Source organism: Neomonachus schauinslandi, chromosome 11 (assembly GCF_002201575.2).
Source record: "Neomonachus schauinslandi chromosome 11, ASM220157v2, whole genome shotgun sequence".
NCBI lineage: Eukaryota > Metazoa > Chordata > Mammalia > Carnivora > Phocidae > Neomonachus > Neomonachus schauinslandi.
The window spans coordinates 96,480,736-96,507,659 of record NC_058413.1 but is presented as its reverse complement, the minus strand read 5'-3'; the positions used below and the strand labels follow the sequence as shown (position 1 = coordinate 96,507,659).

The following is a 26,924-nucleotide window of genomic DNA, read 5'->3' as shown; positions in this document are numbered from 1 at the left end:
CCATCCCAAAAGCTGACAACAGGATGGTGCTGTATCTCTGTATGGCAGTTGAAAATAGGAGATTGTAAGTAATTGGTGACATTGAATATTAAAACAAAATATCAGGGTTCTTATTTTACCAGACCTGCTGGGAGTAGGTAATATCTAGGTACTGTTATATTTGTGAGACCATTGAATGTATCTATACTGACATCTCCGCAAAGGTTCCCATCAAGTGATCATTCTTCCCGTTTCCCGTGAAACTTTTTAAAAGTGGTTACACAATATTGGACTATGAAAGTAGTTTGTGCACAGATTTGAAGTTCATATGAGAAAGATGAACTTAGTGAGGTAGGCAGAAACTTTTTTGTTTTTCAAAAAGACGTATAGCAGAGATGACAAGAGATTTATTTCCGTTCTCTATTCTACACATCCTGAGATACCAAAGAGCCACAAGTGTCTGGCCCAGAAGCTTGACCTGCTACTGCAACCCAAGACACATAGTAAAGCCCTTACCTTGAAGGAAGATCATGGGTGCTTACAAGGAGGTCAGGAGTAATGACATGTAAGATTGAATCATTCAATAAATATTTATTTGGGATTCTGTGATTGTAATGTACAATGCTGGACACAGAAGAAAAACTAATCAGATATGAAATTGTACTCAGATTGCTTACTGTCTAGCAAGGTAGAAGGTCTGCATTAGGAATACAACGTAGAAAGTTATACATCCTATTAATATAGATAAAATGTAATGGGAAGCTAGCTTCTTTTTTTTTTTTTTAAGATTTATTTATTTAGGGGCACCTGGGTGGCTCAGTCATTAAGTGTTACCTTCGGCTCAGGTCGTGATTCTGAGGTCCTGGGATCGAGCCCCACATCAGACTCCCTGCTCTGCGGGAAGCCTGCTTCTCCCTCTCCCACTCCCCCTGCTTGTGTTCCCTCTCTAGCTGTGTCTCTCTGTCAAATAAATAAAATCTTTAAAAAGAAAAAAGAAAAGAAATATTTTTAAAAAAAGATTTATTTATTTATCTTAATGCACGCACACGCGGCAGGGAGGGGCAGAGGGGGAGTCTTAAGCAGACTACAGTTGATCCCAGGACCCTGGGATCATGACCTGAGCCAAAGGCAGACGCTTAACTGACTGAGCCACCCAGGTGTCCCCCTCTCCTTTGTATTAATTTAAACTCTTTTCAGTTGTGTTTTTTAAGATTTTTTTTTAATTTTTTAAAGATTATTTATTTATTTGTCAGAGAGAGAGCACAAGCAGGGGGAGCAGCAAGCACAGGGTATGCAGGCCCCCCGCTAAGCAGGGAGCCGGATGCGGGGCTCCATCCCAGGACCCTGGGATCATGACCTGAGGTGAAGGCAGTCACTTAACTGACTGAGCCACCCAGGCGTCCCTAAGATTTTATTTTCAAGTATTCTCTACACCCAACATGGAGCTCAAACTTAGAACCCTGACATCAAGAGTTGCATGCTGTACTGACTGAGCCAGCCAGGCGCCCCCTGTTGTGTTTTTAAAAGCTGATTCAAACTGGCTTACACAATATAGGGAAATCTATTGGCTTTTTTATAACGGAAAGACTCTTTCCATCTCTCAACTCTGTTTTCCTATATCTTGACTTAGTTTGGGGGTAGGCCTCTTCTAGATGATGGAAAGATGGCAATTCCAGGTTTATTTCTTATCCTGCTAACAACCCAAGCAGGAAGAAGGAGTTCCCTTTTCTGCAGATTCAGCCAAAGGCCTGAAGCTGGGTGTTCATTGATTCTGATAGGCCTTGTTAGGGTCTTGTGCCTACTCCTCAATCAGTCACTTTGGCCAGAGTATGCTGCATTCTTTTTGGGCAAGCCAGATTCATATGCTCATTCCTGGAGCTAGTGGGTGAGGCCATCCTCTTCTGAACACATGGACTGAGAATGGGATGGATCCCCAAAGGAAAAATGTAGGGTGTCATGTTGAAAAAAGAGGATGGTGTTTCAAAGACAGAAAATGACAAGAGCTCACTATACTTTTTGCATGCCTCTGGACTTGAGGGTACCTTAGGATAGAGGTAGGGTGGTGGTCAGCTAACAATGAGACAATTGTTAGTGTCTCTACATGAATTAGGAGCAACAATTAAGCTTATGCAGTGGTTAAATGAGGGGGAAGTCCTCTCAAGGATCATGAATTCCAGCACTAAATGTGCTATCTTTATTTTTGGATTATTAAGCTTAACTAAACTATACATTGCAAAAAATAAATTTATAGAGCAACATCTACATTTCCTTGAGCAGTAAAGCCCAGAACCATGCTGAGACTAGACTGTGTGCCTAAGTCATTACAGATAATTAGCCATTAGCTCTTATGCAGAAAACACTTGACAGAGAGGGTGAAGCAATTGGTGGAGATGTCTCAGAATTGTCAAGAAGTGTTAGAGTCTCTCCGCCTCCAGAAAATAAGGGTAACTTTTCCGACTTATATTAGTTTTTGTTAATATGTTTCTGTAAGGAGTCTTACCTCAGGAGATTAAAGGTAGACCCCCCCAAAATTTTTTTCTCCTTCCCTCATACCCCGTCCCCACTCTTTTTAAGTAAGGCCTCTGTCCTTTTAGCAGCTCAGTATCTTTGAGAGCTGAATATTCATACCCTTTGTCTCTTCCCCACCCTTTTCAGGGTTGTACTTCTGTGCTGTGGCCTTAAAATTTCAGGAAGGGAAGAAAGCCTTTCAGGGCGCTCCGCTCATCCCATTGTGCCTCTGAGTCCCCTTGGTGCTTGAATGAGGAAATGTAATCAGAAGAGTGCAAATGCAGACTCAGTTAGCTCCACTAAATACCTTTGAGGTATATATCTATGATGTCATGTTCCACATTAGGAATTGGTGTGTGTTGGCAGTATTATAAAAAATCAAATAAGTAGTGGAAATTAAATATAGAATTAAGCAAAGACCATTTAGTTTTTAGTGGAAGAAATCTCAATTGTTTTAAGCCTCGGAGTAGAGATAAATTGCCTAATACATATTTGAAACCCACAACACGCTGTTGGTCAGGTTCCTGTCCTTATTTGCCATTCCATGTCCGATACAGGCTTACAGTTAGTTTATATGTAGCTGAGGAATTCCCGGCTGCAGCTTTAAGTCCTGGAAGGCTGAGCAAGCGCCATCTTATGTTCATGGTGAATGAGAACCAGATTTATGGAAAATGTGTAGCTGTTGTCATATTTTTCAGTCAGTGCCACATTGTTATTACAATGAGTAGATGACTTTCCTCATCAGTAATTCTTTCTGCTTAACCTATTTTTTAAAGGTATGGCAAATAGAAACGTGTCAACAGATAAATGCATTCCAGCTTGAATATTTTTAAAGCTTCTTGGTTTTAGCCGCCCCCAAATCAAGCCAACTTACCCAGTTGGTGGGTTCATAACCATTTTGCCAAAAATGCCTTGAATCTTGGAACAGGAATTGGAAGGTCTTACCCAAAGCCTTTTTACATGTATTGTGTTCGAGAAATGGGAAAGGAACCGACGACTGTGGGTCTAATCCCAGCTGTTGTGTTATCTGCCCCTCCGTGTCTGATACCTGTCCTCTCTGCAGCCCCTCCCCCCCAGGTCTGGATGGAGGATACTTTAAAGTGAAATGACAGACCAGGAGAATAACAACAACATCTCAAGTAACCCCTTTGCTGCTCTTTTTGGCTCCCTGGCTGATGCCAAGCAGTTTGCAGCAATCCAAAAAGAGCAGCTGAAGCAGCAGTCTGGTAAGTAGGGGACCCAGTAGCAGCGGAGGAGATGACCTAGAATGGGGTCTTCCCAAGTGAAGTCTTCTTAGGGTCCATAATTGCAGTTGGAATCGACCTGGGGGTCGATTTTGTTGTTCATTTAGGGCATAAATTGGGGTTTTTGTTCATTTTCCTTCGTTTTGTTTTCGGGTCCTCTCCTCCCTGCTGCATAAAGAGAGACCAGATAGCAGGTGGTTCCGTAGTAACAGATGTTAGTCGTGATCCCAGTGCTGTCGAGCTGTTTATTTTAAAAATCACCCAGCAAAAGATACTTAAATAAATCTTTTTAACATAGGAAACTGAGATTGCAGACATAGGTGGAGAAAGCAGGTTACGTGCAGCTGTAGAAAGCAGATATGTAAAAGGAAGAATTATAAAAGTTTTTTGGCTTTTTGATAGACAAATAAATGAAATTTGTTCTTAAGCCTGGTGCTTCAGAGTCAATCCCAAGCAAAATACTTCTTCCATTCCATAGAGTGGCCTCTTTCATAGCATAATGCTGTTAGAACAGACTTGTAAGAAAATCTGATCCTTTGCCTTAATGTGAAAAAAAAATCAGAATATCTCACTAATCAGAAAAATGGTTTTCCTCATCTAGGACCAAAATTAAGATCGGGTCTAACTTCCTCCTTTGAGAAGACATATAGCCTAGGAGAATTAGGATGATGTTTCTCAAATTTATTAGTCTTCTGAGGGTAGTCACAATCTTTCAAGCCAGAAATCACTCCCTTTCTCCCTGCAAAGAGAATAATAGTATTTTTCGGAAAGGGGAAATGTTTATATTTTACCTTTTTGTTTATTTCAAAAGTGTCGGTATACATAGCTGAGTTGTAGCCTTGCTCTCTGTTCAGGACTGAATAAAAAGGAGGTAAGGGCAAGACAGATGAGTAGTGGACAGTGTGATGATGAAGCAAGGGGGGAGTATATGTAACACTGACTTTCTACCATGATCGAAGGAGGCGGCTCTGGGTCTCAGTCTCTGAAATCTCTTCCAGATTCTTGCATTAGGAGATTGTAGGAGGAAAGGGAGAGTGAGGAATAGGAATATAAGAAAATGGGGAAACATGATTTATGAGTATGTGGTTGGGGGAAATTTTGCCACATAGGTTCTTAGCTCCTGTCGCTCTCAGGGTTCAGAGGAGAACTTAACCTTATACGAGTAGAGTGACAGATGTTTGTCCTTCTGGCTGTCAGCAGACCTCAGCCTGGCTAGAGTTGGGAGCATTGCAGGCACCAAGCCGTGGGACAAATCAGGTACATGCGCTCCTGTTACTATTTTGGCTTCTCCTCGTTTTAGTTTGTTTACGCTGAGTTTAGCATGCCACCAGGTCTAACCTGTTTTCCACCAGCAGTTAGAACTCTGCCAAAACTTTCGGCCTCCTATGTTGAGCTTCACATTGACTAAACTCACCACACTAAAGCAACTCTTAACTTCCGAGAGTTTTGCCTGGCCTTTCAGAATAATCACTGTAGATAGAGAGAAGCAGATGCAGACTCATGTGGCTTCTAGTGAACACCACGCTTGTACTCCTTCAGCCTGAATTCCATTCGGAGAGGCAGCTCTGTCTGCTGACAGCCAGAAGGACAAGCATCTGTCACTCTACTCCTATATGGTTAAGTTCTCCTCTGAACCCCAAGAGCGATAGGAGCTAAGAACCTATGTAGCAAAATTTCCCCCAACCACATACTCATAAATCGTATTTTCCCATTTCCTTATAATTCCTATTCCTCACTCCCCTTTTCCTCCTACAATCTCCTAAGGCAAGGTTGCTTTTTTAAAAAGTAAAGGGATTCAATCAATAAAAAAAATAGTAACAAATTAGAGGGAAAAAGATGCAGATGAACAATTTATATACAATAATCAAATGATTTTAAAAATCTTGTCTCAATAATAGTTGGAGCACTGCCCATTAAAACAATTAGATTTTTACTTAAAAATTTGTGATGATTTAAACAGGTACTCTCTCATAGACTGCTGAGTGGCTTGTAAATGAGAGCAGTCTTTCTGAGGATAATTTGGTAATATATGTTAACTTTTAAATGTGCAAGCTCTTTAACTCAGCAATTCTGCTTCTACAAATTTACCTTACAGAAATCTCGTACAGGTGTACAAAAAGAGTACTATTCGGTGCAGTAGTGTTTGAAATCATGAAAAATTGGAAACAGCCCAAATGTTCATCAATTGAGAAGTAGCTACACAAGTCAGAGTGTGTGCATACAAATGCAGTACAGTGCAGCTATTACAAAGAATGAGGTAGGCCTACAAATGACCTAACAGAGAAGGATGTTGGTGCTGATTAAGTTTAAAAAGCAAGCTGAAAAGCAGTATATATACTATGATCCCTCTCCCTCTCTCTTTTTTTTTTTTTTAACTTAAAATCCTAGCAATAAACATTCGTACCACAATAGGGAAAAAAAATCTGCAACAGTTTGCTAGCTGACATGGTTGTCCATAAGGAATTGGTTCAGAGGAGACTTTTCACATAATGTTTTCCTATACAGTTTGGGATTATTCAAATATATGTATTCTTTAAAATCAGGAAAAAGCCATATATTTAAAATAATTAAAGGCATATTGATCTATTGTAGGTAATTCTCTGTTCACTAAGATTCTATAGGGAACATAATGTTGCTATTTCCTGTACTTAAGATGTTGCCTAATACAATTCAATAGCAAAAAAAACACAAATTATCCAGTTTAGAAATGGGCAAAGGATCTACATAGACGTTTCTCCAAAGAAGACATACAGATGACTAACGGGTACACTAAAAGGTGCTCAGTATCACTCATCATCAAAGAAATGCAAATCAAGGGGCGCCTGGGTGGCTCAGTCGTTAAGAGTCTGCCTTCGGCCCAGGTCATGATCCCGGGGTCCTGGGATCGAGTCCCACATCGGGCTCCCTCCTCCGCGGGAAGCCTGCTTCTCCCTCTCCCACTCCCCCTGCTTGTATTCCCTCTCTCGCTGTGTCTCTCTGTCAAATAAATAAAATCTTTAAAAAAAAAAAAAAAGAAAAGAAATGCAAATCAAAACCACGATGAGATATCACCTCATACCTGTTAGAATGGCTACTATCAAAAAGACAAGAAATAACAAGTGTTGGCAAGGATGTGGAAAAAAGGGAACCCTGGTGCACTGTTGGTGAGAATATAAATTGGTGCAGCCACTATGGAAAACATTATAGAGGTTCTTCAAAAATTTAAAAATAGAACTACCATATAATCCAGCAATTCCACTTCTGGGTATTTATACAAAGAAAACAAAAACACTAACTTGAAAAGATCTATGCACCCCTGTGTTTGTTGTAGCATTGTTTATAATAGCCAAGACATGGAAACAACCTGTGTCCGTTGATGGATGAATGGATGAAGAAAATATGATATACACACATACACACACACACACACACACACACAATGGAATATTATTGCCATTTGCAACAACAGGGACTGACCTGTGTGAAATGAAATAGGTCAGACAGAAAAAGACAAATACAAACAAATGTTCTCAGTTATAGGTGATACCTGAAAAAGAAAGAAAGCTCATAGATACAGAGAACAGATTGGTGGTTGCCCGGAGTGGGGTAGGTACAGGGGATCACAAGGATCAAACTTGAGTTATAAAATAAATAAGCCATAGGGATATAATGAATAGCATGGTGACTGTAGTTAATAATACCGTATTGCATATTTGAAAGTTACTAAGAGAGTAGATCTTAAAAGTTCTCTTCACAAGAGAAAATATTTATAACTGTATGGTGACAGATGTTAAGCAGAATTATTGTGTTGACCATTTTGCAATATATATAAATATCAAATCATTATGTTGTATACCTGGAACTAATATGATGTTATACGTCATTTTTTAAATGTTATACCTCAATTTTTACCTCAATTTAAGAAAAAAAGATGTTGCCTGACTTGAGATGTTCACTAATTAGATGATTAACTTGTTTCCCTTCCAGAATTATCTTTCTCTTGATAACATTTATCTTTTTTTTTTTTTTAAAGATTTTATTTATTTGACAGAGAGAGAGACAGCGAGAGAGGGAACACAAGCAGGGGGAGTGGGAGAGGGAGGAGCAGGCTTCCTGCTGAGCAGGGAGCCCAATGCGGGGCTCGATCCCAGGACCCTGGGATCATGACCTGAGCCGAAGGCAGACGCTTAACAACTGAGCCACCCAGGCGCCCCACATTTATCATTTTTGATAGTATACTTGGTTTTCTCTTAAAGAGAGGAGTTTAACTGTTAATGGCTTACATTTTCTGGCAGATGAACTCCCAGCTAGCCCAGATGACTCGGATAATAGTGTGTCTGAAAGCCTGGATGAATTTGATTACTCTGTGGCTGAGATTAGCCGCTCCTTCCGTTCACAGCAGGAAATATGTGAACAACTCAACATCAATCACATGATCCAAAGGATTTTCCTCATTACTCTGGACAACAGTGAGTTACAAACTTGGAACCAGTGTATTCATTACTCTTCCCTTCCTGCTTGGGCTAGGAACTTGTTCTTAGAAACTTATTATATCTAATGGTTAAACAAACCCACTGTCCTCCCTAGAACACAGGTTTGATAGTTTAGTGAAGCTTTTGATGCGACCTAAAAATAATATTTAGACAAGGTGCAGCTTTCATTATCATTTTGGTACACACTGGACCATATAGCTCCTTGCCTTTACCACCTTAAAAGGGAAATGTGAGTGGTAGCCAAATCCTTTTTCTTCTCAGAGGTGACCTAAACATTTAGACAGAAGCCGCATGAGGTGTCAGTGTTTTCCCTCTGTGTCCTGTCTGTAGTTAAAAAAAATAGATGCTGGTGCCTGGGATTCATGATGTTATGTTTATAACAAAACCTGACATGCTTTTGGACTCTTTGAAAAGATTTAAGTCTTTAGATACTGCTTTGTATGTCAAGATTATCCTGATACTACCTGAGTCAGACTTGGAGTTCAAGAGAAATGCTGTCAAGATCCGTTGTCTATATAAGACAGAAGCATTATCCTTAACCTACCAGATTAAAACCATTTCCCAGGTGACCCCAGCTTGAAAAGTGGGAATGGCATCCCCAGTCGTTGTGTGTATTTGGAAGAAATGGCAGTAGACCTGGAAGATCAAGACTGGCTTGATATGAACAATGTTGAGCAGGTACCATTTCTGATGTTCCTTTCAGGTGCCTTCAGCACAAACTAGCCTTGCAGCTGAACTCTTCTCACGTTTCTCCAACCATGACTTTGCTTATGTAATTCCATCTCTTAACATTGTCTTTGGTGTTCCTCCTTGGAGATCTTCTCATTTACCATGGCCACATATCTGAATTCCTGGAGTGATCTATCTGTGCCTCTCGGATGGCAGTTGTCACCTTCTGTCACATGTACTGGCTTTTTTTTATACCTGTCCTATCTCCCCTATCAGACCCTTAAGTTCTGCAAGGCCATGTCTTTGTATCTTTCCCCAAAATCAAAACAGTGTGTTTTACCTTATAAGTGCCTAATTAACATTAAAGGAATAAAACTTTGGTAGGACAGACACTTGACAACTTGTAGTTTAACTTTATATGTGTAAATTCTATAAGTCTGAGTAAGGCCAGCAGTCACACAGAGGAGTAAATTTCATGTGTAAGTTCAATCGCTGATTCTCCACACCATTCAATAAATACTGTTTTAATGCTTACTCTATGCTAGGGCTATACCAGAGGCTTGAGCTCTATTTGGGATAACTATACAGGTGACCCTTGAACAATTTGGGGGTTAGGGGCAGTTGAAAATCCACACATACCTTATGACTCTCCAAAAACTTAACTAATAGCCTACTGTTGACAGGAAGCCTTATGGATAACAATAAAGTCAGCTAGGGTAAAGAAAATGTTATAAAGAAAATTAGAAGCAAGAGAAAATACATTTACAGTGCTGTTCTGTATTTACTGAAAAAAATCCACGTCAAACCCATATTGTTCAAGAATCAACACATATACAGTTATATTTATGTACCTAATATTTTCTAAAGTAGTAAGGGGGGGGGTCTTATATTACCCCTTCACTCTACATCCTGTGACTCTCGCAGTAACCTGTGTCAAAATGACCTTCTACATCTTGATATCCTAAGATTAACTTTGCAGTGGTTTAGTGTTTTGTTTGTTTGCTTTTCTTAAAGGCTGTCTTCGCTCGCTTACTACTTCAGGACCCAGGCAACCACTTGATTAACATGACTTCTTCTTCAACGTTGAATCTCTCTGCTGATCGAGATGCAGGGGAGAGGCACATTTTTTGTTACCTTTATTCCTGCTTCCAAAGAGCTAAGGAAGAGGTAAAGGACTAATCCCCATTGAGAACTGTGTAGTACTCTTGGGTTTGACTTTAACATGTAAGCCAGAGAGTTGGATGAGTGTCTTTTAAATCAGTTTATATACATCATAATACATCAGAAACTAGATATGAGAGGCACTATGAGTTGTCAGAAATTTTCGTCTGTTCTTTCTGTGGCTTGGGGTCTATTCCTTTCCCCATTTAACCAGGGCCTCCTGTTCTACAAACCTTAAAAAGTCATACTCTTGGGCGCCTGGGTGGCTCAGTTGGTTAAGCGACTGCCTTCGGCTCAGGTCATGATCCTGGAGTCCCTGGATCGAGTCCCGCATCGGGCTCCCTGCTCGGCAGAGAGCCTGCTTCTCCCTCTGACCCTCCCCCCTCTCATGTGCTCTGTCTCTCTCATTCTCTCTGTCTCAAATAAATAAATAAAATCTTTAAAAAAAAAAAGTCATACTCTTAGAAAAGGTCAGGGGAGGGGAAAAAAAAGTGTGATAAACTCATTTCCACTGAAGTATAAGTAGGAGTGAGCTAAGCTTGGTCACTTCCAGGATTAGAATTCTAGCAGGTGGGTGACTCCTTACACCAAAGAATGAACTCTTACGAATTTTTAAGCATCCACAGGACAGCAGTACTGTTTTGGGGTACATTGTCTTTTTCATTCTATTTGCTGTGTTCACCCTTGTTCAGGTCATAGAGCTAGGCTCTCTCCTCTCTTCTTCATTCTGTTCCCAGATTACCAAAGTTCCAGAGAACCTGCTCCCCTTTGCGGTTCAATGCAGGAACCTCACTGTGTCCAATACCCGAACAGTACTCCTCACGCCAGAGATCTATATTGACCAGAACATCCATGAGCAACTGGTAGATTTGATGTTGGAAGCCATCCAAGGAGCCCGTGAGTACATAAGCAAGATCTCTGAGTTTCTACATTTTGATTTCTAAATATAAAATTCCTTTAATTGCAATAGAAACCTCAGAGCCACTATGGTTCCAGAAGTATAAATTAAGGAAGAGAGCGGGGCGCCTGGGTGGCTCAGTCGTTAAGCGTCTGCCTTCAGCTCAGGTCATGATCCCGAGGTCCTGCGATCGAGCCCCACATCGGGCTCCCTGCTCCGCGGGAAGCCTGCTTCTCCCTCTCCCACTCCCCCTGCTTGTGTTTCCTCTCTCGCTGTGTCTCTGTCAAATAAATAACATCTTTAAAAATAAAAATTAAGGAAGAGAGCTCATATCTTGACCTTTGGGGTTGAATACCAGTAGAATTATCAGAATGTGAGAAGAGTAGCCTGTATGTAAAAGCATATAAAAATTGCTATGGGCGGGGCTCCTGGGTGGCTCAGTCATTAAGCGTCTGCCTTCGGCTCAGGTCATGATCCCAGGTCCTGGGATCGAGCCTCACATCGGGCTCCCTGCTCCACGGGAAGCCTGCTTCTCCCTCTCCCACTCTCCCTGCTTGTGTTCCCTCTCTCACTGTGTCTCTCTCTGTCAAATTAAAAAAAAAAAGATTAAAAAAAAAATTGCTGTGGGCTTCTTTTCCTCTCATTTGTCATTTGTTAGATTTTGAAGATGTAACTGAGTTTCTGGAAGAGGTCATTGAAGCCTTGATATTGGATGAGGAAGTTCGCACATTTCCAGAAGTCATGATTCCAGTGTTTGATATTTTATTGGGCCGAATAAAAGATCTAGAACTCTGTCAGATCCTGTTTTATGCATATCTGGATATTGTTCTCTATTTCACTAGGCAGAAGGATATGGCAAAGGTAGGTTTGAAAGGTGGTACGTATTCATTTGAGCTGGTGATTTAATATCCTATCCTGAGGGTGCTCTAATATTACCTGTTGAGTAAAAGAAAGATACATTAGTTGTTGTATAGACTTAACTCTTTGAGATCCTTTCACCCCACCACCTTTCCCTCCTCATACAGACGAGTAAGTAGGACTTGTTTTCTCCTATAGGTTTTTGTAGAGTACATTCAGCCCAAGGACCCTAGCAATGGGCAGATGTACCAGAAGACCTTGCTGGGAGTAATCCTGAATATCTCCTGCTTATTAAAGACTCCAGGTGTAGTAGAAAATCATGGCTACTTCCTGAATCCATCTCGTTCCAGTCCCCAGGAGATCAAAGTGCAAGAGGCCAACATCCATCAGGTGGAACTGTCTCCCAGCCCCCTAATCTTAGATGAAGTCGCGTTTCCTCGGGAAGCAGATGCAGATAAGGCTGCTTGAGCCTCTTTGGGGAAGCATATCGATCTGCTTGGCTTTCTACCATAATCACGTAAAGAAATTGTCCTCTTTTCAGCACAGGCTCAGGGCAGAGGAGAAGCTGGTGCACGGTTTCAGAGTAAGCTGCTGCTCCTCTCTGCCCTGTACTCTGGCCCAGCCACTTCCCCTCAGTCCTCACTGTCGTCACCAAGCCGTTTCTTATAACCTGGGCTCCTAAAATCTTCCAGCTGAACTCCAGCTGATAAACCGAATTTTTTTTCCTTTCCTTCCTTCCACCAACGTCCCCTCCATTTGGGCTTCTTAGTGTAAATTCTAGCAGAGGTCTGGCCAGCACGTGAGGCAGTAAGTGGTTGAATTGGGGACGGTCTAAATCTCCTACCATCACAACTCTAAGGCAGGGATTGGCAAATTACTGCAGTGGCCAGATCCGGCCTGCCCCCTATTTTGGTAAATAGTTCTATTGAACACAGCCATGCCCATTCATACACATGTTGTTTTTGGCTTGGTTTCATGCCGCGGTGGTAGAGTTGAATAGTTGCCACAGTCAGCGTATAGCTTGCAAAGCTGAAAATATTTATCGTCTGGCCGTTTGCAGACAGTTTATTGACCCCTGCTCTAAAGCTATGTAAATGCTATCTGTAGTTTGGCAGCTCATCAGGGAATCTCTCATAAGTGCCCAGAAATTTTTTTTTTTTATTCAGAACTGGGGTATAAAATTAGGATGAGAATATTTTTGGAAATTGCCAGTGGCTAAGGTTTGGGAGTAACAAATATGAGGATTTGAAACTGGAATGTTCTGTGGTTGTGTTTTCTGGTTAAACAGTTCATGGCTCAGTTCCATGAAAAGATCTACCAGATGCTGAAGAACTTACTCCAGCTCTCTCCAGAAACCAAACACTGTATCTTGTCCTGGCTTGGAAACTGTTTGCATGCAAACGCAGGCCGCACCAAGATTTGGGCCAATCAGATGCCAGAAATCTTCTTCCAAATGTATGCCTCGGATGCCTTCTTTCTGAATCTGGGTGCTGCTCTCCTGAAGCTATGCCAGCCGTTTTGCAAACCCAGATCCTCTCGGCTCCTCACCTTTAACCCCACTTACTGTGCCCTGAAGGAGTTGAATGATGAAGAACGAAAAATTAAAAATGTACACATGAGAGGTAGGGGGGAACTGGCCTTCTCAAGATGGTATGTGTGTGCGCACGCTTGCATGTGTGTGTGTAACATCAGAGGCGTTCACTTTTATCCTTTTTCACAAAGGTGCCTCTTTGTCAAAAGAAGACGAGGCAAAAAGAAAAGCTAGTATAAATTTTAAAAAGACGTCTAAAAAAAACTGGTAGCTTTTAGATGTGCTTTCGTGAGATCATCTTTCCGAATTTAGCAGCCTTTAGGTATTGATTGATTCATTCTTTCTAAAAATAAAGCACAGTCCCTGCTTTGTCTTTTAACTCAAAGCCTCCAGAAGAAAGCAGATATGTTAACAGAGAATCATAATATGGTATAGGGCTAAACTATGGAAGCACAGAGGAGAGAGTGAACAATAAATTCTACAGAAGTTGGAAGTCTTTGCGGCCGAGTCTTGAGAGATGAGTTGGGTTTAAAGTATAAAGGTATAAAGCTGTGGAAGGCTTGATTGGAGAACAGTGGGAAATTGAGGGGGAGAGCTAGGTGGGAAAGGGGTATGGGAATTGGCAGGAAATGAGTCTAGAGAGGAAGAATATTGGGGCCAGTTTGGAGAAAACTCAAACAATGCAGAGAAGTGAAAAGAAGAAAATAAGTCATTCAAAATGAATCACTCTTTAAAAAAAAAAAATGAATCTCTCTTAATTTTGGTGTATTTCCTCTCCGTTTTATGACTCTTTAATCCTAAAAGCAATACATGGTCAAAAGGAAGTAAATCTGGAAAAGCACGAATAGATACAGATGATCCACTGTCTATCACTTGGCAACATCCACAGTGTTTCTACATTTGTTTTTAAAAGGAAATTACTAAAAAAAAAAAAAACTCACTGGTAGCAGTATGGAAGTGAAGCTAGAGTAAGGGGACACTGGAGACCCAGGACAGAAGTCTATAGTGAGTCATTTACTGTTCCTTTTACTTTCTTTGAGGTTTGGACAAAGAGACTTGTTTGATCCCAGCTGTGCAGGAGCCAAAGTTCCCCCAGAACTACAACCTTGTGACGGAGAACCTTGTCCTGACCGAGTATACCTTATACTTGGGATTTCACAGGTAACTGCTCTGATGTCATTCAAAAAGAACTGTTTTGGGGGCACCTGGGTGGCTCAGTTGGTTAGGCAACTGCCTTCGGCTCAGGTCATGATCCTGGAGTCCCGGGATCGAGTCCCGCATCGGGCTCCCTGCTCGGCAGGGAGTCTGCTTCTCCCTCTGATCCTCCCCCTCTCATGCTCGCTCTGTCTCATTCTCTCTCTCAAATAAATGAATAAAAATCTTTAAAAAAAAAAAAAAAGAACTGTTTTGTGGGGTTAAGAACCAGAAGGTTGAAAGTGAGTCTCACTTTATTCTGAAGGCTCCCATTAGGATCTAATGGGAATGGAGTTTTGTATGCACTTAATCATGTTTACGTGAATTGCCTTTGTACAGATAACTGAATTTACTTTTCATTTTTGACCTGCTACACTTCTTAAAATTAAACACACTAGTATTGTTCTCTAAACACACAGATTTTTTTGAAGATTTCTTTATTTTAGAGAGAGAGCACGCACACGTGCAGGGGGAGGGGGAGAGAGAGAGAATCCTCAAGCAGACTCCCCTCTGAGCACAGAGCCTGACTCGGGACTCGATCCCACAGCCATGCATGACTGGAGCCAAAATCAAGAGTCAGACTCTTAACCAACTGAGCCACCCAGGCACCCCTAAACTTGCAAAAAAAAAAATTTTTTTTTGAAGATTTTATTTATTTACTTGACAGAGGGAGAGAGAGCACAAGCGGGGCAGTGGGAGAGGGAGAGGCAGGCTCCCCACTGAGTAGGGAGCCTGATGAGGGGCTCAATCCCAGGACCCTGGGATTATGACCTGAGCCAAAGGCAGACACTTAACCAACTAAGCTAGCCAGGCACCCCTACACTTGAAAATTTTTAAATCACTATCTTCCTGTTGTGATCTGTGAAAGGGGAATTGTTTTAACTTTTCACTTTCCGCTCTTGAATTTTCATTACTTACTACTCCTGATGAAAAAAAGATGACCCTCTACTTTATGGTATAGAGACAAAATTAAAGAAATGTTTGGGGCTCGAGACACACGTGCGCGCACTCTCTCTCTCTTTAAAGAATAAATTTAAAAAAAAGAAGAAAAGAAGTGTTTATCAGGGATTCCGATAAGATCAGTAGGACCAAAGGACTCTGGAAGTGTGAAAATTTAAGAACTAGAGTGTATAACTTTCAAAAGCGGTTCTGGTTCTGCCTGGTCACACACCATTCTGTGATTTTTCCCTCCTCTGGTTTAGTTGATTATGACTGCATGTATAAATAAAGTCGTTACAGTCCTTAGGAAGAGGTACTGAGGATAGCAGTTTTTAATGTCTTCTCAGGATACTTACACTGGCACAGAGCATTTTTTAAAACTCGGCAAATTTCTAGAAAAATGAAATTATATCTTTATTAGAGAGTTTTTCTATCCCGGTCATTGACATTTTAAATGAGACAATAGATAATGCAGCATATGTTTAACCTGTTCAACCACTGACATTCAGACATAGAAATGAATGTCATCTATTCTCCCCATACTGGCTAGCTAACCCTAGACATTGTCTACAGGGCCAAAGAAGATGACTTTGGACTGTATCCATAGAGACAACTATCCATAACATTGAATTACAGGGCTTCCTTTCATTAGAGAACATTTGGCTGGCCCTTTGTGAAGAATAATGTAATTTTTATATTGAACAACAGAGGACTGGAAGCTGTTTCTTAGGTTGTGGCCCAGGTGGCTACCAGTTTATATGTGGTCGTTACTGATCTAGAGTCCTTTTTCTCCAGTTTTTGTTCTTAACTAACCGTAGAAAGACTGTCTATATAACCACATCCAAGTACAAACATTGCAGCTGTGCAGTGTCAAACTATCCTGCTGGGCTCTTTTTGTAATTTGTCTAATCGTTATTTATTTTACATGGTAACAGCCCAGTCTACACCCTGCTTAACCAAGCTACTGTTCTTTGGATGGTGCGTTTCAGCTGAAGGCTGCTATTTGTAGTTAGCGTCATTTATGTCAAATACTTGGTAACATTTGCCCGGTGCTCTGACCCCTGCCCCAGTCCTGTCCATAAGTTGTGTGAGTGCCTTCTGTGTCACCACAATAGCAATAGCAGCCCCCTATATCCTAAAAGAGAATACTAGAATAAATAAATGAAGATTTGTTTTTCCGGAACGATCTGTACTCAACTGCCCTATATGAGCCTCCTGACCCAGTCTCTTGTGCTTTCTTGGGGGCAGGTTGCATGATCAGATGGTCAAAATCAACCAAAATCTGCATCGGCTGCAGGTTGCCTGGCGGGATGCTCAGCAAAGCTCTAGCCCTGCTGCTGACAACCTCCGGGAGCAGTTTGAACGACTGATGACCATCTATCTTTCCACCAAGACTGCCATGACGGAGCCCCAGATGCTACAGAACTGTCTCAACTTGCAGGTGTCCATGGCTGTTCTACTCGTTCAGCTGGCCTTAGGCAATGAGGGCTCACAGCCAATTGAGCTAACTTTTCCTCTGCCAGACGGCTACAGCTCTTTGGCTTACGTGCCAGGTAAGCAGGCTCTTCCTTGGGAACTGCCTATTTATAGCTATCTAAGTTTAACTGGGTCACTTTGGAAGTTTAATCCTCAGAGTACCCTTCCTTAAGTTATCATTCAACTGTTTTTGGAGAAACAACTCAAATTTATAGATAGTATCTACCGCTCAGAGTATGGGGGAACCAACAGCTTTTTCCTCAGCCTTGTGTCCCCACTTCTGTGTGTATCAGAAAATAGTCTTCAGAGGAGTAAGTGCAGCCAGGGTTTTCAGAGCTGTTAGTTTTCCTTTAATGTTGTCTTCATTGTTCATCTTCTAAATTTATCTGTCCAACTCTCCGTGTGCTATTCTTTAGGGAGAAAAAAATTATCCCCTGTTGGTTGAGGAGGTCGTGTATGTAGGTTTGGCAGTGAGGAGTTGGCAGATACTGTCCATCAAAATCAGATTATATGTTCTTGATCACTGTATTGGTCATCTATTGTTAAGTAACAGATCATCCTAAAACGTAGCACCTTAAAACAAACGTCATCTCACACGGTTTCTGTGGGTCAGGAATCCAGGAGTGGCTTGGCTACATGGTTCTGCCTCTGGGTCTTTCATGCAGTTGCAGGCGAGCTGTCAGTCAGGGCCACAGGAATCTGAGGACTTGACCAAAACTGGAGGATCTGCTTACAAGCCAGGTCATGTGGTTGTTGGCCGACCTCAGTTGCTTACTGGCCTCTTTCCCAGGCCACGCAAGGTCTCACCTTAGTACTATTCATGGTATGGCATCTGGCTTCCTTGAGAGCAAGCAACCAAAATGGAAGCTATAGGCTTCTATAACTTCACCATGGAAATGATATACCATTGCTTCTGTATGCCTCTATGCTGGAAGAGTGCAGGAAGGGACACACAAGGGCATGAATACCAGGAAGCAAAGACAATTGGAGGACCATCCTGGAGACTGATGACCAGAGTCATCTAACGTATTCATCTTTGTTGAAGATTCTTTTTCCATCTAAAGGGTTATTTAATGCATAGTTAACCTTGAGTGTGAAAAGAATGTGTATCAGTGTACCTTCTTAAGTTGCACTAGTGTGTGAACAGTATTTTATGTCTCTGCTATTTTCATATTGACTTGGATAGAAATAAAAATTGACTTACCTTTAAAGGAGAGTCTACATTTATGAACTTGTCACCATTCCTAGTACCTACAAGACATTTCGGATTTTTTAATCTTTATTAGGTAGAGCAAAAGGGAGGAATTTCAATATTGCTTAGTACAGAAAGTCAGATGTTTCACTAATTGCAGTGAATGGGTTTGTTTGTTTGTCTTCCAGAATTTTTTGCAGATAACTTGGGTGATTTCCTCATTTTTCTCCGCCGCTTTGCCGATGACATCTTGGAGACATCAGCAGACTCCCTAGAACATGTTCTTCACTTTATCACAATTTTCACTGGAAGCATAGAAAGGTGAGGTGTTGAAAGCTTGGCTCTGACACCATTTAGAGGTGCAGAGCATTCAGAAGACTTCTAAACCAAGCCTGACTCATAAGGGCTTGCCTTCAGAAGTTGTGTTAACACTAATGAATCACCTGACCACCCTTAAGGATAGCCAGAAATCCCCCTCTTCAGAGGCATAATAAGCCAAGGACTTTGCCCACAAACAATCTGAACCTGCGTAAGAGACCCGATGGGAATTCCACTGCTAGGGGCTGGTTAAAATAGTTACCTTAATGCCAGAAGCCTTACCAGTGGCAGCCAGTTCTGATGATCTAACAGTTGTAGGGTCACAAAGTTTACCCTTAACGTTCTGAGTTGCATGAGCAGTAAACGCAGGTAAATGCTTTCTAATCTCATCTTTTCATTCATAGCTTCTACTCCCCTTTCTCAGAGAAAGACGCCCACTGACCTTTGGAGTTGCTTCTCTGGTGTTTTTGGTGTCTAGGCCAAAGGAAACCATGTGTGCATGAGTGAAGATTTGCTGCACAAAGAGAATGATGTACAATTCCCTGAGCCATGTCAGTGAGAAGTAGGTAGAAGCCAATCCTTCACTGAGCTAAGCAGACCCAGTGGGAAATCATGAGTCAACTGGTATTTATTAGGCACACGTGGTGTGCAGCGTAAGTAACGTGGAAGAACTGCGTCCTGACCCTGGCCCTCAGGAAGCTTAGAAAGGCAAGTTTATCCTCAATGAAACGGTCAGGGAATGTAAGCAATAAACAATGGATTATTGTAGAGAAGTAAACAGAGTGGCTAAGCATTAAATAGAAACTTGAGTATTCATCCTCATACTTGGTAGCCTGTGATCTCAAAAGTTGAATGAGGTTGTACCCTGCATCATCCCCCAGAAATTGACAGCCTTGACACTACAGAATCCTGTTTTCTCCTCCCAACAGTGGTATAGGGTGTTTTGGCTCCTCATGTGGAGAAAATAGTCATGAATTTGAGAGTTGAGTTTTCTACCTGCTCAGCTTGCTTTCTGCACTTTTTGCAGGATGAAGAATCCCCACCTAAGGGCCAAACTGGCTGAGGTGTTGGAAGCAGTGATGCCCCACCTGGACCAGACTCCAAATCCCTTAGTATCCAGTGTGTTCCACCGGAAACGTGTGTTCTGCAACTTTCCCCATGCACCCCACCTTGCAGAAGCTCTAATCAAGGTCTTTGTGGACATTGAGTTTACAGGTAAAGCAGTCCAGAACTGAGAAGCAGATACTAGTGGAGTCTCCTAGCTTGATCAGTATTTAATGTCAGAAAAATACCAGCAGCCATCATTTATTGAGTATCTGCTATGTGCCAGCCTTGATGCCAAGTGCTTTTCTAACATTGTTTCATTAATTTGTCACCATCTGGCAAGTTTTACTGTATTATCCCTGTCGTACATATAAGGACATGAATGCTCGAAAAGATAATTTGTCTGTGTCATACAGCTAAGTGGTAGAATCAGGTCAATTCTATCTCACCTCAAAAAGAAAAACAAGGGGGTGCGCCTGGGTGGCTCATTTGGTTAAGCGGCTGACTTTGGCTCAGGGTCCTGGGATGGAGGCCCATGTCAGCTTCTCCCTCTCCTTCTGCCCCTCCCTCCACTCGTGCGCTCTCTTTCTCTCTCTCCCTCTCCCAGATAAATAAATAAAATCTTAAAAAAAAAAAAAAAACACATATTCTTATTATATGCTTGATTTAATTAAGCTCCAGCTAAGTAGCCTGTTCGATTACAACCCCGGGTTTTTTTTTTTTTTTTTGGGGGGGGGGGGAAGGGGCAGGGGAAGAGGTAGAGGGTGAATCATAAGGAGGCTCCATGCCCAGTGTGGAGCCCAATGCAGAGCTCAGTCTCACAACCCTGAGATCGTGACCTGAGCCGATATCAAGAGTCGGATGCTTAACCAACTGAGTCACGCAGCCGCCCCAACCCCAGGTATTTATTTTTATCTGCAGAATAGTGGGACAGTTCTTTTTTCTTTTCTTCTTTTTTTTTTTTAAGTAAACTCTATCCCCAACATGGGGCTCAAACTCACCACCCTGAGATCAAAACTGTACCCCATCTCAACCAGTAAACAATATATGTTAGGCACTTATTTAAGACCCCTTTTAAAAGAGATGTTCTAAATAAATAAAATAAAAGTTGTCCTACCATCCAGTGATAAATACAGTTAACATTCAAAGAGACATTTAACATTGTACTGAGTGCCTTTCCCATTTGGATTTTGGTTTTGTCACATACCTCTGAGCCTTAGTGTCCTCATCTATAAAATGGGTTGAAGTGACGACTAATGAGATAGTGCATGTACATCTTCATAATACATACATAGTCACACAATAAGTCACTGCAGTTATCTCATTATATGACCATTTCAACCCTTTACATGCAGCGGTAGAGGATGTATTATAATTCCTGTTTTATTTCTGAGGAAGTAGAAGTTAAAAAATGTTAAGAGACTTGAATTAGGTGGAGCCAAAAGGAAAACCTAGATCTTCTGACTCCAGATCCCATGATCTTCTTTCATTATATGACCCAAGCTGCAGAGATGTTGTGGTTCGTTCCTTTGATGGGTCAAAACAGTATAAGCCTCAGGTTTTTAGACCCTGACCTGATTTTTCAGAGTAACTAAGAACCAGTTCGTTTCGCAGCGGAGATGTTATCTATGAAGAATATGGAGGTTACTTAGTATCCCGTTCAGCACACGGCTGTCACTGCCACAATGGCCAGTTCAGAGGCCTCATTCAAAGTCTCATAAGTACTCTACGTTTGGATATGGAAGCATTTGTCTCCCCTGGCTTTTAGGGTACAACTTGGTCCTTGTCCTTTTCTGCATGCAGTATCTTTCATGTCTGTCTCCCTCTTGTTCTGTCTGTAAGAAAATAAGTAAACACTCGGCTGTCACTCTGGGCCTTTGTAAACTCCCAGGGCAGATCTTGCCAGTAGTCTTGACAACATTCAGAATCCAAGAAAATGGCTCCACAGGCAGAAGCTCTTACTCTTCCTCTAGTAGCACCACCTTTGCTGGGTTTTTGCTCTTACCCTATTCCAGGAGACCCGCATCAATTTGAACAGAAGTTTAATTACCGACGTCCCATGTATCCCATCCTAAGGTACATGTGGGGAACAGATACCTATCGAGAGAGCATTAAGGTGAGAGAGTTTTTGGTGAAGCCAAAGCTGAATTCTCTGAGTTTTACTTCAGATAAGCCCCAGTGAGTTGTGGTTCAGGACTAAAATGGTTTTGTCTTGGGCTGGGACTTACAGGATTTGGCTGACTATGCCTCTAAGAATTTAGAAGCCATGAATCCCCCACTTTTCCTCCGCTTTCTTAACCTGCTAATGAACGATGCCATCTTCCTCCTGGATGAAGCCATACAGGTAAGAATAAATATATAAAAATTTGGGGGGGACGCCTGGGTGGTTCAGTTGGTTAAGCGTCTGCCTTCAGCTCAGGTCATGATCCCAGGGTCCTGGGATCGGGTCCTGGGATCAAGTCCTACGTTGGGCTCCCTGCTCAGCAAGGAGCCTGCTTTTTCCCTCTGCCTGCCAGTCCCCCTGCTTGTGCGCGCGCTCTCTCTCTCTCTCTCACAAAAATCTTTAAATAAAAATTTTTTAGAACAGATTTAACTGGGGCTCCTGGGTGGCTCAGTCGTTAAGCGTCAGCCTTTGGCTCAGGTCATGATCCCAGGGTCCTGGGATCGAGCCCCGCATCGGGCTCCCTGCTCAGCGGGAGGCCTGCTTCTCCCTGTCCCACTCCCCCTGCTTGTGTTCCTGCTCTCACTGTATTTCTCTCTGTCAAATAAATAAATAAAATCTTTAAAAAAAAAAAAAAGAACAGATTTAACTGCCCTTATCAAATAATGATAAGTACATACTTTTTACCTTCAAATTACAATAGAGCAATCTTTATGCCCATAGTACCAATTGGGACACCAAAAATTTATGAGTAGTAGTATACCATGAGCCTTGCCATTACAGAGCTTAATAGGTATTATTCCATTAGAGACCAAGATAAGGGTCATTGAAGCCTCATAAACTAGGATGATATTTTGGCAGAGAGTGGTAAAGAAAGGGTGATGAAGCTAAACTAAGATACACTGGCAGGATTAATCAGGCCAGCAGCACAGAAAGAAATCCGAGGACCTCGCGTTTGGTCAGTGACTTTCAACCATTTTCCATCCCAATGCATCAATAACAGTGACTCACTAAGGCAATGATTCTCATCCCCTTCCTGAAAGAGTCTGATTTTTGCACCACTCCTTGAAAAAAAAAAATCTCTGGTTTGGGTTATTTTTTCATATAAACACTGCAAGTTACCAGTACTCGCCACCCATCCGCAGCCTCCCAAATCTTTACATTTGAAACACGAGTGTCCCAAAGTCTACACCGGGTGCTTGTCAGCAACTTCAGTGTATCGTCATGTCCTTACTCATCCTTCATGGAGCTGCTTCTTGCTCCTATTAAAAACTTCCCTTATCGGGGCGCCTGGGTGGCTCAGTCGTTAAGCGTCTGCCTTCGGCACAGGTCAGGGTCCCAGAGTCCTGGGATTGAGCCCCACATCGGGCTCCCTGCTCAGCGGGAAGCCTGCTTCTCCCTCTCGCTCTCCCCTTGCTTGTGTTCCCTCTCTCGCTGTGTGTCTCTGTCAAATAAAGAAATAAAATCTTAAAAAAAAAAAAAAAAACCCTTCCCTTATCTGTGACAAGTGTAAGAAAGCTAAGGCTGGGGCCCAAGGGGAGATGAGGCAGGTAAGTCGTGAAGGCGGCCTGTTAGACAGCCACACGCTCCTCATATTGATTAGCAGTCCCCCAGTAACTTGTATTTAATCTGTGAGGAGAGTTCCTGCTTTTTTCATAATCCCGTACTTTTAGATTTTAGATAGGTTTTCGTAGAAAACAAGAACAAGTCCTGTAATAAACAGACCCTTCTATGCAAGAGCTCTGTGATACAAAGAATGATACCAGATGGCATTGTCATAGGACTGCAAGAATGATGAGAAGTAGACGGTTTTTAATATTTATGCTTCTCCTTCCAGACATCTTGCATATTTGATAGAGCTTTGTTTTTTGATAGGCAGTTTTGGGTTTGGTTTTGTTTTTTGTTTTTGGGGGTTTTGTTTTTGTTTTTGTTTCGTTTTCATTTTTTAAGAAGGATTTGTCCCTTTTTTCACTTTAGCCTATTTATTTTTGCCTAGGTTTCAAACATGATGCTACTTATTCTCCTTTCTATTTCAGAGACTATAATACACATATGGGAACTACCCACAAGTCCTCCCAGGCTAAAACAAATCTATGGAGCTTCAGCCCTATGCTGAGAAATAAAGGCTCACGTTTCTTACATAGTCCCTGGTTTTCCCGGGTTACTAAACTAGATTTTAGGGACGCTTGGGTGGCTCAGTTGGTGTAGCATCTGCCTTCAGCTCAAGTCATGATCCCAGGGTCCTGGGATGGAGTCCCACATCGGGCTCCTTGCTCAGCAGGGAGCTTGCCTCTCCCTCTGCCTGCCGCTCCCCTGTTTGTGCACGCTTGCGTGCGCTCTCTCTCTCTCTGACAAATAAAATCTTTTTTAGAAAAATAAAATAAAAACAAACTAGATTTTAAATAGAACCGCTTAAGGGGCACCTAGGTGACTTAGTTGGTTGAGCATCCGACTCTTGATTTCGTCTCAGGTCGTGATCTCAAGGTGGTGGGATCAAGCCCCGCGTCAGGCTCTGCATTCAGCACAGAATCTGCTTGAGATCCTTTCTCCCTCTGCCTCTGTCCCTCCACCTGTTCTCACGCTCTCTCAAATAAATAAATTTTAAAAATAAAAAATAAATAGAACCGCTTAATTATCATCTTCCCTTCAACTGCACTTTCTTCTCTGATACATTTCACCTCTGGTTTCTGTAGTATTTGAGCAAGATAAAGATTCAACAGATTGAGAAAGACCGAGGTGAATGGGATAGTCTGACTCCAGAAGCCCGCCGAGAGAAGGAGGCTGGCCTACAGATGTTTGGACAGCTAGCACGTTTCCATAACATCATGTCCAATGAAACAATTGGTACCCTTGCCTTTCTGACATCAGGTAAGGACACAAAGCACTGTATTCCAAAAAAATCCAGTGGTCAAGATCTGCTTCATTTGAGGGATCAGCCCAGCTGAAACTAAGAACTCAGACTCTGGCAGTAGTACCCTACACAGTCTGAGAGGGAAATGAATCACTAGAGAAGCTTCAAGAAGGCTGATGCCCAGGGCGCCTAGGTGGCTCAGTCAGTTAGGCGTCCAACTCTTGATCACACAGCTCGGGTCTTGATCTCAGGGTCGGGAGTTCAAGCCCCGCGTTAGATGCCACGTTGGGCTCCACACTGGGCATGGAACCTCCTTAAAAAAAAAGAAGATGATGCCTATTGTTGACGTGGGAAACATTCACCCTCACACAGCTGCCAGAAAATGTAAGTTGGTATAATTTTTCTGGAGAACAAGTTAGCCATATAAATGTATCTGGGGAGTTTGTGTATATGTTAACCTGAAAACCATTCTTGAACTCTGGTTAAATGTGGTAGATCAAAGACACTTAGCTCCACTCCCTCTCAAGCTAAGTGTCCAATTCAGTAGCCATTTGCCACATAATAGCTATCAGGCATTTTAAATGTGACTAGTCTGAATTGAGATGTGCTAGAACTATACACATCTCAAAACTTAGAATTTTTTTTAAAGTAAAATATTTTATTAATAATTTTATATTGATTACATGTGAAACGATAACCAAGGATCACCAAACATTTGAGGAAATTCTCCAACATGAAACAGAGATATTGGATGAAAACTTTTAAAAAAATCTTTATAATCTCAGAGGAATAAGAGAAGATAGCATCCATAAAACAAGAACAAAGAGGCAATAAGTATTATTCAAAGAACAAGAAAGAGCACTTGGATATTGAAAATACAAGTAATTTTTACTTGTCAGAAGGGTTAGAAGATCACATTAAGGAGCTCTTCCATGAAAGTAGAACAGAAAGAAAAAGAGATGGAAATTAGAATGAAAAGGATAAGAAAACAAAGGATCAATCCAAAAAGTCTCAAAAGAGAAAAATGGAGTAGAGGAAATTATCAAAGAAATAATACCAAAAATTCTCAAAGACTAAAAGCTTCTAACTTGAAAGGGCCACAATGTGCCCAGCACAAGGACCTTTTAAATACTCACACTAAGGTGACATTGTGACATTTCAGGAAATCAAGGTAAAGAGAAGACCCTCAAAGGTCCCAGAGAAAAGTCAGGTGATCTACAATGGTTTAAGTATAAAATGTCTTTGATTTTCACAACAGTGACATTGGAAGCTGGAGCACACTCCTCGTGGAAAATAGTTTTTCAGCCCAGAATGCTATATAGCCAGCCACACTGTCATTTCTGTTTGAGAGTGAAGGTATCAGATTTACTTCCAGTGTACCGTTTCTTGAGAAGCTACAAAAAGATATACTCCATCAAAGTGAAAGAGTAAATCCAGAGGAGGAAGGTGGAATCCCATAAGAGGGAGACAAAGGAAGTGTCCAGGATTGTGGTAAAAGGAGCTTGTGTGACCACCACGCAGCAGGCTTATAGAGCAAGGAATCCAGATTGGAGTGACAGATGGGAGCTTCCAGAAGGAGCATTTCCAAAAAATACAGAACTGCTAGAAATGATCCTATTGAGAGTTTTACATTTCTGGTGGAGAGTTTAGAAAGATTTAGTGATTGGTACTCTGAAAATAAGCAAACTAATTTTTACAAAGTTATATTAAAAACTATATATATCACTGGGACACCTGGGTGGCTCAATCGGTTGAGTGTCCAACTCTGGTTTCGGCTCAAGTCATGATCTCAGGGTTGTGGGATCGAGCCCCACATTGGGTTCAGTGCTCAGTGGGGAGCCGGCTTGAAGAGTCTCTGCCTCTGCCCCTCCCCCCACTCACGCACCCGCTCTCTCTCTCTCTCTCTCTCTCACAAATAGATATATCTTTTTTTAAGTATATATATTACTTTATGTATGTAATCATTAGGACACTATATGGCTCTGCTGTGAATGATTTTTACAATCTTCATGACATAAACTAACAAAGATTTGATTATATACTGGGATTTGTATTTGGAAGAGAAGGATAGGAAGTAAGAGCTAAACTCTCATCAGTCGTGGAGTCAATAGACTGACTAAAAATATAACTTACTAAAACCCGGCATGTGTTAATGTATTTTTTTTAATTTTTGGAGTTTATGTCCTGTGCCCTAGCAATTCCTTATAAATTCATTGTAAGGAAGTAGTAAGTCTACAAACTATGTACACAATGAAGTTAATAAGTGAAATGGTGGGGCACCTGGCTGGCTCAGTCAGTGAAACATGCAATTCTTGGCCTCAGGGTTGTGAGTTTTGTTTTTTTTTTTAAAGATTTTATTTATTTATTTGACAGAGAGAGACACAGCGAGAGAGGGAACACAAGCACGGGGAGTGGGAGAGGGAGAAGCA

The 26,924-nt window shown here is 41.7% G+C and overlaps 1 protein-coding gene across 1 annotated transcript in view; it reads left to right on the top strand.

Moving 5' to 3' along the window:
• Window positions 1-26,924, top strand: part of UBE4A (ubiquitination factor E4A) — a 35,528-nt gene that overhangs the window by 1,610 nt on the left and 6,994 nt on the right. The window contains exons 2-16 of the mRNA XM_021696304.2: window positions 3,551-3,713; window positions 8,006-8,179; window positions 8,769-8,881; window positions 9,887-10,039; window positions 10,771-10,930; window positions 11,590-11,792; window positions 11,988-12,179; window positions 13,078-13,411; window positions 14,361-14,481; window positions 16,702-17,006; window positions 18,310-18,442; window positions 19,467-19,654; window positions 21,499-21,599; window positions 21,714-21,827; window positions 24,338-24,512. Of these exons, the coding sequence (XP_021551979.1) occupies window positions 3,593-3,713; window positions 8,006-8,179; window positions 8,769-8,881; window positions 9,887-10,039; window positions 10,771-10,930; window positions 11,590-11,792; window positions 11,988-12,179; window positions 13,078-13,411; window positions 14,361-14,481; window positions 16,702-17,006; window positions 18,310-18,442; window positions 19,467-19,654; window positions 21,499-21,599; window positions 21,714-21,827; window positions 24,338-24,512 (2,587 nt within the window). The 5' untranslated portion in view covers window positions 3,551-3,592. The remainder of the gene's footprint in view (window positions 1-3,550; window positions 3,714-8,005; window positions 8,180-8,768; window positions 8,882-9,886; window positions 10,040-10,770; window positions 10,931-11,589; window positions 11,793-11,987; window positions 12,180-13,077; window positions 13,412-14,360; window positions 14,482-16,701; window positions 17,007-18,309; window positions 18,443-19,466; window positions 19,655-21,498; window positions 21,600-21,713; window positions 21,828-24,337; window positions 24,513-26,924) is intronic.